This window comes from Nannospalax galili, unplaced genomic scaffold (assembly GCF_000622305.1).
Source record: "Nannospalax galili isolate Female #2095 unplaced genomic scaffold, S.galili_v1.0 scaffold290, whole genome shotgun sequence".
NCBI classification, from domain to species: Eukaryota; Metazoa; Chordata; class Mammalia; order Rodentia; family Spalacidae; genus Nannospalax; species Nannospalax galili.
This window is the reverse complement of record NW_008331486.1, coordinates 7,983,589-7,994,011: the sequence shown is the minus strand read 5'-3', so window position 1 is coordinate 7,994,011 and position 10,423 is coordinate 7,983,589. Positions and strand designations below refer to the sequence as shown.

General features: G+C 52.2%; 1 protein-coding gene across 1 annotated transcript in view; it reads left to right on the top strand.

The window, feature by feature from the left end:
• Positions 1–10,423, top strand: part of Ptpa (protein phosphatase 2 phosphatase activator) — a 32,532-nt gene that overhangs the window by 12,324 nt on the left and 9,785 nt on the right. The window contains exons 4-7 of the mRNA XM_008825990.2: positions 2,770–2,895; positions 5,538–5,655; positions 8,514–8,613; positions 9,322–9,446. Of these exons, the coding sequence (XP_008824212.1) occupies positions 2,770–2,895; positions 5,538–5,655; positions 8,514–8,613; positions 9,322–9,446 (469 nt within the window). The remainder of the gene's footprint in view (positions 1–2,769; positions 2,896–5,537; positions 5,656–8,513; positions 8,614–9,321; positions 9,447–10,423) is intronic.

The window sequence follows — 10,423 nt, the reverse complement described above, 5'->3', positions numbered from 1 at the left end:
TCTTTTTGGGACAGGGTCTCCCTGTAGCCCCAGCTGGCCCGGAACTCACTTATGTAGACCAGGCTGGCCTTGAACTCACAGAGATCCGCCTGCCTCTGCCTCCCGAGTGCTGAGTGTAAAGGCGGTGCCACCACACCTGGCGCTTTCTATCCTTGTTTCTGTCTCTGTCTCTCTGCTGAGATAAAACCCAGTGCCTAACATGTGCTAGGCAGAGCTCTGCCACTGAGCTACATCTCTGTCCTCAGTCCTACCCTTGATTCTTTGTCTTTTCCTTTTTCTTTTTGAGACCAGTGTCTTGCTGTAGCCCTGACTGGCCTGGAACGCACTGTGTAGACCAGGCCGGCCTCAAATTGTAGTCATCTTGCCTCTGCTTTCCATAACTAGGATGTGCCACCACATCCAGCTTTTCCGCCTGTCCTTTCTGAGCCCCTGTGGAGCAGCCCCTCAGAGTCCTGGAGTGCCAGGGGTGAGGTGGGAAACAGTGGGATCCCACATGCAGGTGTTAGCACTGTGCTGAGTGCCCATTGTTCTTGGCTTTTGGTGTGAGTAGGCACAATCAGTGCTCACTTTCTGTAGCCTGTGTTGCTTTGGCTGGGACTCTTCCTGAGCTGGGGTCCCTCCCCATGCCTGCCTCACTGCCATGGGGAGGTGGCTCACTTGTTCTCCAGACGCTTCCCGGCCAGCAGGGGCAGCAGAAGGCAGCAGTTGTGGCCAGTGGCTTGCTGTGTGCCGACTCTCCTTGTGCCGCCAGCACCGCTGCTGGGCTCCTGTGCCCCTCACTACTGCACAGATGGCCCAGGAGAGGGCAGAGGGACCTGGACTAGTGACTTTGTACAGCTTGGAGCAGAGGACCAGCAAAACCCAGGGAGGGACTTGTCCAGACCTGTGATGACAAGTTGTCTTTTAGATTGTGCTCATGCTAGTCTTTGGGATTACGTTTTATTTTTGCAAAGAAAAGGTGACAGTAGATGGCTTATTTGTGGTGTCCCTTTTGCTTTTGTTTTTAACACACTCAGGGATAGAGTAAGAAGTTGGTGACACTCTTAGAGAAGGTATTATGGTCCGTGAAATTCACAAAAGAAGCTGTGGGAGGGGAGGACCTCAAAGTAGTCCTTGTGCCTCGGAGGGTCCCAGCTACCATCCTTGCTCCAGCCCTCTCCTCCCAGCAGCCAGCCAATGGGCACAGCCCAGTGTTCAGAAGCCCTGCCAGGAGGAGGAGCTGGGCCCTCTTAATTATTCACTGGCTCAGCTGAGCCAGCAGCTGGGGCCGGGCGCCTGCTGGCCGGGGAGTCACCTTCTTTATCCCCTCTGTGCCTGCCCGGGCCACAGACGGATATCTCTAGGGAGCCTGGGGCTTCCTGGGGCCAAGACTACTGCACCCTCCTGTGTACCCCCACCCTCAGCCACTTGTGCTCCTCAGTAGCCCCTGGTGACCTCATCTTCATGAAGCCAGGTTTTGGCAGCACTTGCTGTCATGTTTCAGCAAGGCCACCTTATGCCATCCCAGCCCTCTGCCTCAGCCTCTCTGAAACTAACTTTCCTCCTGTCCCCCATGAGGAAGAGCAGCATTCAGGGCCATTGTCACATTGGATAGCACTAGGGAGCAGGTTGCCAGGTGGTTGTGTCTGCTGGAGATGTACAGTGGGGGCTGCTGGTCAGCAAGTATCCCATGAATCCAAGCCCCTGCAGTAATACACAGCCCTCTCCAGAGAGATCTCCACGCAGGCAGAGCTGCTGCTCACCCTCCCAGCCACAGCCTTCCCTGGCCTCCCCTCCTGGTTCTTCCTCAGTGCCAGGATCTCCCGGAGGTTTCTCTTTCTTCTGTGTGTTCCCATAGGCACAGATGAGGTCTGCTTCCTGGCAGGGACCCTCTTCCATGGCTGCCTGGCCTCAGTTCCCTCTGTATGGAGTCTTCCTCCAGCCCTTCATTCTGGCCGGTGTTTCCAGGACACACCTGGAAGGAACATTCTAATCACCTCACAGAGTTGTGTTTGTGGATGGATGCCCAGCCTGATTTCCTCTTTGAATAACATTTGGTGTGTTGATGCCTCCCACACCTGTAGCCCCAGCTGGCCTGGAACTCTCGATGTAGACCAGGCTGGCCTCAAATTCACAGAGCTCTGCCTGCCTCAACCTCCTGAGCACTGGGATTAGAGGCGTGCGCCGCCATGGGGTTCCTTTTTTCCTTTTTTTTGGGGAGGGGTCTTTTTGAGACAGGGTCTCCCTGTAGCCCCAGCTGTCGTGGAACTCACTATGTAGACCAGGCTGGCCTCGAACTCACAGAGATCCGCCTGCCTCTGCCTCCTGAGTGCTGGGATTAAAGGCGTGTGCCACCATGCCTGGCCTTTTTTCCTTTCATTCAGTCTGGGACCCCATCTATAGCATGGCACCTCCTACAGTTGGGGTGGGTCTTCCCTGCTCAGAGGTGTTCCAGTGATCCTAAATGGGGTGTATTGACAATACAGATGAACCATCACATCGGTCATTTCTGTTTTCGTCTTTCACATTTCTGTGAGCTGTGCAAGGAGGAATTGGTCAGTGAGGAACTGCTCTAACACAGATCAGAGCTGGAATTTGTTTACTTGCTCCTCCTCACTGTATTCCCCTCACCTCCTTCATACTCAGGACAGTTGGGAAGAAAAGGGGACACCTTTGGGAGCACCAAGGGGTGCTATGCCTAGGGCTGTCATCCTGCAGCAATTGGAGTGTCCCTTCATGGTACAAACCAGGCCACTAGACACTGGTGTGGCCCTTCTGTTTTACCCACAGACCATTGAGAAGCTGGTAGCTCTTCTTGATACCCTGGACAGGTGGATTGATGAGACCCCTCCGGTGGACCAACCCTCCCGATTTGGGAACAAGGCCTACAGGACCTGGTATGCCAAACTCGACCAGGTGAGACCGCCACAGCACAGGCTGGGGCAGGGGCCAGTGGGAGGACTATGTGGCTCCAGACAGAGCAAGGCTTGCTGGTCAGAGCAGGCCTGTTAAGCTTTCCGGCTTAAAACTGCAGAGAATTTGTCAGAATGGCAATTCCTAAATTATGAATTCAGTTATCCTCTGTCCCAGCCACTTTCTGGGGACTGCTTCTGTGGTTACATAATCTCCTGCATGAGGCTGCTTATTAAGTCATTTTATTAGTAGCAGATTAGAAATGACCAGGGTACCCCTCTTGAGAGTTTCAGTTACCTGTCCCAGGCCCTCCATACTGTGGAGCTATAAAAAAAAACAACAGTATGCTATCTAGGGAACTTGATAGAAGGATTTTATAACTCATTGTCACCTGAAAGACTGTGGGGATGTGGGACATGCGCCTGCCCGGAACCCTAACAGGAGGGCTTGAGGCAGAAGGATCTCGAGTTCTAGGCCAAGGCTTCAACTTTACATCCACCGTCTTTTATTGCCTAAGAAATTTTTACATAACTCTGATTATACATGTATAAAGTATGTATATAAATCAGACGTTTACTGCTAAATCATAAGTTGATTTCCCACCAGTTATTGGTATACATATAACATCACTGCTAGAGAATATACCTCTGCATGCTTCTGGGATGTGTGCGCTTGTTTATACACAGAGAATCGATCCTGAGCACTTGAGCAGTAGGGTGGGGAGCGGTTCCGGTGTTTCTCAGAGTTGAATGACGTGGTGATTTTCTAGTCCTCAGTGCTGAGAACACTGCTTCACTTCTAGCATCTGGCAGTGATAGGAGTGTGTTGGGCACTGGAAATTCTGTCTTAATCTCAAGCTAGAATCTAGTCCACATTTCTTTTTGAAACTCAAGTCAGCAACTCAAATATCAATTTTAAAAATCAAACATTCTAGGGCTGGGTGTGATGGTGCATGCCTTTAATCCCAGCACTTGGGAGACAGAGGCAGGCCGATCTCTGTGAGTTCAAGGTCAGCCTGGTCTACATAGTGAGTTCCAGGACAGCTGGGGCTACAGGGAGACCCTGTCTCAAAAAGACCAAAAAAAAAAAAAAAAAAAAAAAAAAAAAAAATCAAATATTCTAAGACAGTACAGCCCAGAGACCCTAACTTGACTCCTGCTGCGGAATGGTGCCAGGGAGATGTTAGCGTTTGTTCTCAGCAGTTAGCATCTGTGCAGAGTAAGCAGGTCCCAGCTCAGTATAGGGTTTCAGGAGGACTCACTGGCATTGTCTGCATGGTGTGTGTGAGTGTGTTTGTTCAGAACGCAGGCTGCGCTGAAGTTGTACCACACAACTGATTCACAAGGTGCTTGATTTGGAACGGAGTTTTGGCTGTCACTCACGTAGTTGCCAAATGTCCTGCCACCCCCACATTCAGCTACCTCTGATCTACAGTGCTCTGAGCCAGCCTGGGATACATGGGACACTCTGTTGTAAAAAGCAGAAAACAAGCAGATGAAGTGTGCCTAAGGCCAGGGTGGCGATGTCCACAGTCAGGTGGGAAAGCCGGCTGTGCCCCTGGCCGGAGGGTGGAGCCGGCCTCCTTTTCCACACCAGGACTAGTGCACTGAGCTGTACCCCAGCCTGCACGCCTTTGAGGGCGGTGGAGAAGGGTGGAGCAAGGCCCCTGTGCACCCTTCTGTGTGCGTTTTAGTCATAGGAAGAAGTTCCCTTCAGAACACCTGGTGGAAACGCCACCCTAGGTCTTCTACGCAGAGGAGCAGGGCTGCCAGCTCTTCTTGGGACTCCACTGTGGAGCGCAGAGGTGGGGCCTAGCCCGCTGCTTCCCTGGGGCACAGGGCCTCCCATGGGTAGCCTGAGGCTGTCTCTGGCCTTCCTAGGCACTTGGTCTTATTTTTTCTAAAGACTTGTGTCAAGTTATAACTTAGAAGGAAGCTGATGATAACTTACAGCTTGATGGATCTTTTGCCATGTACCGGTCACCCACATCAAGCTATGGAACATTCTGGTTACCCGCAGAGCCCTCAAATTTTGCAGGAGAGATGATGTCCCACTGCGTTGACTGCCCCATTATTGCTTGGTTTGGATCTGTGTTCATGTGCAGCCGCTTTTACTCGATGTTTTGCCTGTCAGAGTCATCCTTGTTGCCACTTGCACTGGCATATCTTTTTCTTTGTTGTATAGTATTCCACTGTAGACACATACACAATTTATTCATTCTAGTTTGTGGACATTTTAGTTGTGTTTTTACATTTTGGCTACTATAAATAAAGCTGCTTGGAACATTCTTGCCTATGTCATGGCAAACTCCTGGCCCAGATTTGCTCTGGGAGTGGAAGAGACTTAGAGCAGCAACTATGGGGACAGTATTCCTGACCCCCCATCCCCAGTCTCTGTGGGCCTCCAGTTAGCTCCTAGATGGGAGACGTGATCTCCTGTGTTGCTCCTGGACCTCTGCCCTGTAGGGCAGAAGACCTAGGGTCTTCTGGTAGGAAGAGTAAGGCCTCTACCCCCTGTTCTGGCCAGTCAGAACAGGGAAGCAGGACAGCCTGGCAGCCTGGGTCTCAGGTGACGCTTACCTTGCATGCCTGCTCTCCCAGATGCCACCTAATCTGCTGCCACCACCATGACTTTTGTGTTTTCAGGAAGCGGAAAACCTGGTGGCCACAGTGGTCCCTGCCCACCTGGCAGCCGCTGTGCCTGAAGTGGCCGTGTACCTGAAGGAGGCCGTGGGGAACTCCACACGCATCGACTACGGCACAGGTACCACTGCTGGGCAGTCTGGGTGCTTTCGGTCCTGGTGCTTTCTTCACATTTCAGGGGTTGTGTTATTCTTGCCCCAGACGGTCTCGGGCCCGAGGAGCAGCGAGAGCTGAACAGCAGGGGTGTGTGTGTGTGCACGTGTCTGTCTGTGTGTGCTGCGTGTGTGTATACTAGGTGTAAGTGTGTGCATGCTAGATGTGAGTGTATATATTGGGTGTATGTCCTGTGCGTGTATGTGGTGGGTATAAGTTTACTGAGTGTGTGTATGCTGCATGTGAATGTATGCTGGGTATGTATGTATGCTAGGTGAATGTGTGTGCGAGGCGTGAGTATGTGTGTGTATTCTGGGTGTGTGTCCAGGTTTCTCTAGGCTGCAGCTCTGGCTGGTTCCATCAAGGAGCTGGTGGCAGTACCTGGGGGGTGTTGGGTCCAGCTCTTTTTTTGTCGTGTTTTACTTTCCTTCGGATCTGAGGACTGAACCCAGGGCCTTGCGCTTACTAGGCAGGCACTCTACCACTGAGCTAAATCCCCAATCCTGGGTCCAGCTCTTTTTAAAAAAATTAAAAAAATTTTTTTTATTATTTTAATTTTATGTGTACGAATGTATTGCCTGCATGTAGGTAAGTGCACCCATGTTGTGGAATGCCTGAAGAGGTCAGAAGAGGCTGTTGGATCCCTTGGGACTGGAGTAACGGACAGTTGTTAGCTGCCATATGGGGTGCTGGGATTCGAACCCGGGTCTTCTGCAAGAACACCCAGTGTTCTTAACCACTGAGCCATCTCTCCAGCCCTCTTTTTAAAAAATTTTGTTTATTTATTTATTTTGGGGTCTTTTTGAGACCGAGTCTCCCTGTAGCCCCAGCTGTCCTGGAACTCACTATGTAGACCAGGCTGGCCTTGAACTCTGCCTCCGGAGAGCTGGGATTAAAGGTGTGCGCTACCACGCCCGGCATTATTTATTATTTTATGTGTACGAGTGTATTGCCTACACGTGTGTAAGTGTACCCATGTTGTGCGATGCCTGAGGAGGTCAGGAGGTCAGAAGAAGGTGTGGGATCCCCTGGAACTAGATTTGTGGATGGTTGTTAGCTACCATGAGAGTGCTGGGAATTAAACTTGGGTCGTCTTGACCCCTGAGCCACGTCTCGAGCCCCGGTTCCGGCTCTTTATGAAAAGCTGCACAAACTCCTCATGGTGTCAGTCAGCTTTCATTGAGTACTTGCTGTCCCTTAGGAGGGGCTGTATCAGCAGGAGCTCCTGCTACCCTGGGGGGCGGGTTGGGAGGGTGGGGGCGGTGGCGACTTTCCCTCTGCCCCACCCTGTTCTCTGCTGATGAGGTCTTTGGCTTTCTAGTCCATTTTAGCCAAGCTGCTGTGGGAACCTTAGAGAGACTGTTCTCTAGGTGGGGATGCCTCTGTAGCCCAGGAGACCCCCATGGTGAGGGCTCCCTTTCCTTTCTGCCCTGAAGCAGGCAAATGGGAGGGTACGGCACTCTAGAGCCCTCCCTTGTCTTGGGGAAGTGGCCAGAGGGAGCCTGGGCCCAGAGCTGGCCCTGGGAGAACTTGGTTCTCTGCCCCTCTGCTGCTGGGAACCTGAGGCGGGAGAGCTCTGAGACCAACTAGGAAGATTGCAGGGCAGCAGAAGTTCCCAGGTGACCAGGAACCCCCGGGGAGGGGGTGCTGTTTTCACTTGAAAGCTTAGAGGTAAAAGTAACTGAGCTGGCGTGCTTCCAGGGCCTGGAGGGACCTCCATTCTGTAGACAAGGCCCGAAGCACTCTCCTGACCCTGCCCCAGGTGTTTTTATCACATAGTAAACCATGGGGCAAAGTCCAGCCAGCAGTTAACTGTAGCACTGACTATTCCTGTGTGACATGGTGGGAAGGAAGGCGGGGTGCCTTTTGGCCTTGTGTGCTGTCCATCTGTCCCCAGCTTAGAAACCTTCAGTGCTCCTGGATGCTCTCCTGTGCTTCCAGGACCTAGTCTGAGATTCTCACCATGGCCAGTAGGTCCCATTGACCAGTGGCTTTCTCTCCTGCTGTCTACTCTAGACATCCTGGTCACCTTCAGTCTTCAAACATGAAGGGCTTTATGTTTAAAATATTTATTTACTTTTACGTGTATGACTATTTTGCCCTGCATGTATGTAAACGCACTCATGTTGTGTGATTCCCACAGAGGTCAGAAGAGGGCAGCAGATCCTCTGGAACTACAGACACAGACCATTGTTAACTGTTAGTGTGGTGCTGGGAACCAAACGGGCAGGTCTTCTGCAAGAGCAGCCAGTGGTCATAATGTTCTGTTACCTCCTCAGCCTCACTAAGGGCTTTCTTGCTTGGGGGCCTTTGCACACACTGGTGCTTATGCTAGAATACATTTCCCGCCACCCTTTTTGCCTGGCCACTTCCCATTAATCTTTCTGTTCAGATGTTATTTTCTTGGGGGAAAATTTGAACCCTTAAATCAGGGTCCCCCTGGGGTATGCCTCTGTTACTTTTCTGTTGCTGTGATAAAATATCATGACCATGTCAACTTACAGAAGGAAGGTTTTATTTTGCCTTACGGTTCCAGAGGGAGAGTCCTTAATGGTAGGGAGGCCTGGCAAGAGGCAGCCAGAGCAGGAAGCTGAGAGCGCAGATCTTCAAGCACACACAGGAATCAGGAAGAGTGAACTGGAAGTGGGGTGAGCCTAGGCCTGTCAATGGTTCAGAGCTTATAGTTCTTGAAGGAGCCCGGTCCCTCTGGAAGAGCGCCAGGACAGCCCTCTTCCTCATTGGAACCCCAGAGGGGAGCTGGGCTCCGGGACAGAAGGCAGCCCGGTCCCTCTGGAAGAGCGCCAGCTCAGGCTCCTTCTCCTCCAGGCCATGAGGCCGCCTTTGCTGCTTTCCTCTGCTGTCTCTGCAAGATTGGGGCGCTCCGGGTAGACGACCAAGTGGCTATTGTCTTCAAGGTGTTCGATAGGTGAGTAGGGGAAGAATGGTCTGAGGGGGTGTGGGGTGGAGGGGGCTTGCAGCAGTGGGGTGCTGGAGGGGCTCCCGAGGCTCTCAGCCTGTTCTGATCCAGCTCTGGCTGTGGAAGTGTCTAAGACTTCTTCCTCTAAGACCAAAGCTTGAGGGAATGGCATGCAGTACCTAGAGGTTCACCACGCGGGGGCGCTGTGCTCAGGGCTTCACATAAAACTCAGTTCTTATAACCCGAGGGAGTAGCAGCTGTTTCTCTCCTGCAGAGGAGGAAACTGAAACAGTCTGCAGGCGACCTCTGCTGGGTAGCATCAGTATGCAGGGGCCGGCTCAGCTGCAGCAGGCCCAGGGCACATGTGTGCTGTCACCCAGGCACACAGTATAGCTCTGCAGGTGACTCAGACACACAGTCTGACCTGTGACCTCTGTAGTCTATACCCACTTTGCATTAGTACCCTGAGGTTAGAGAAAGGGCTCCTGCCCAAGGTCATACACGGTATCAGGGCTGCTGACCCTAAGCCCAGCTTCCCAGGCTTTGTCCCTTTACTTGGCCAAAAGACATTGGAGGGGAAAGAAAGCACGGTCCATTGGCTTAGAATTCCAGTTGATTCTTCCCTCGGGCTCTGGTCTGATGGAAACTGGCCCTTTGGCTGAAGGAGGCTTGTCCCACCTTTGAACTCTAACCTTTCTTCCCAACCCTCCTGTGCAGGTACCTCGAGGTTATGCGAAAACTCCAGAAAACTTACAGGATGGAGCCTGCGGGCAGCCAGGGAGTGTGGGGCCTGGATGACTTCCAGTTCTTGCCCTTCATCTGGGGCAGCTCGCAGCTCATAGGTACTAGAGACATGGACGCATCTCTGCCCTGCCCCACCTCACCCATTTTTTCCCCTTCCTCCTTCCCTTCCTCCTGCCCTGGTGTTCAGTGACAACTGCATTGGGTCAGCTACTGACAATGAGGCTGTTTGCTATCAGCCTGCTGGGAGCCAGTGTGACCAGCTGGAGGAGGTGGAGGCCAAAATGATGGAAAGCGATGTGGGCTGGAGCGACGTGGGCTGGAGCAGTGGCCTGTGCTTGACTCAAGTGGACTAGTGTGAAATGCACCAGCTCCTGGCAGCAGCTGCCAGGTTTTATGTTGAAAATGGGAGACTCTTGATTTTGTGACCAAGGCCGTCCACTGTTAACGGAGCCCTGTGCAAAGGGCCACCAGGGAGCTGCTGCCAAGTGCTGCTTCCTGTGCGGCTCATGGGCCTGCTCTTCCTGTGCGGCTCATGGGCCTGCTCTGTGATGCCCCGTGCTTTGAAACAGTTTTCCAGGCACAGTCAGCAGCTTGGGATCTACCAGTGGGTAGGGTCAGTGATCATCTTTATTTTGATGGAGAATGAACTGCCTACAGATTAGTACTCGGAATTGCCTGGTGGTTGAGGACCGACAGTCGTAGGCATTCTCCCAATCTTCTCAGTGACCCTGGAAAAATTAATGCCAGGCACCATGCTTAGTGTGACCCTTTTCCAGGGTCACTGACCACTGTGTTGTGTGGTCCTCAGCATCCTAAGGGGCGGGTACTGTTCCTAGCCTGCTGCCTAGGTGATGAGCCTTGGAGGGTTGACATCATTCACCCAGGATCATACCACAGTAGGAGCTGAGCTGGGTCTAGTTTACTAGGACTGAGTCCACATCACCTATGTGTAAAGGGGTGGTTTCTGCACAAGCACTGTACAGTCTGCTTTTTTAAAAATATTTTATTATTTTTATGTGTATGTATGTATTGCCTGCATGTAGGTAAGTGCACCCATGTCGTGCAGTGCCCACAG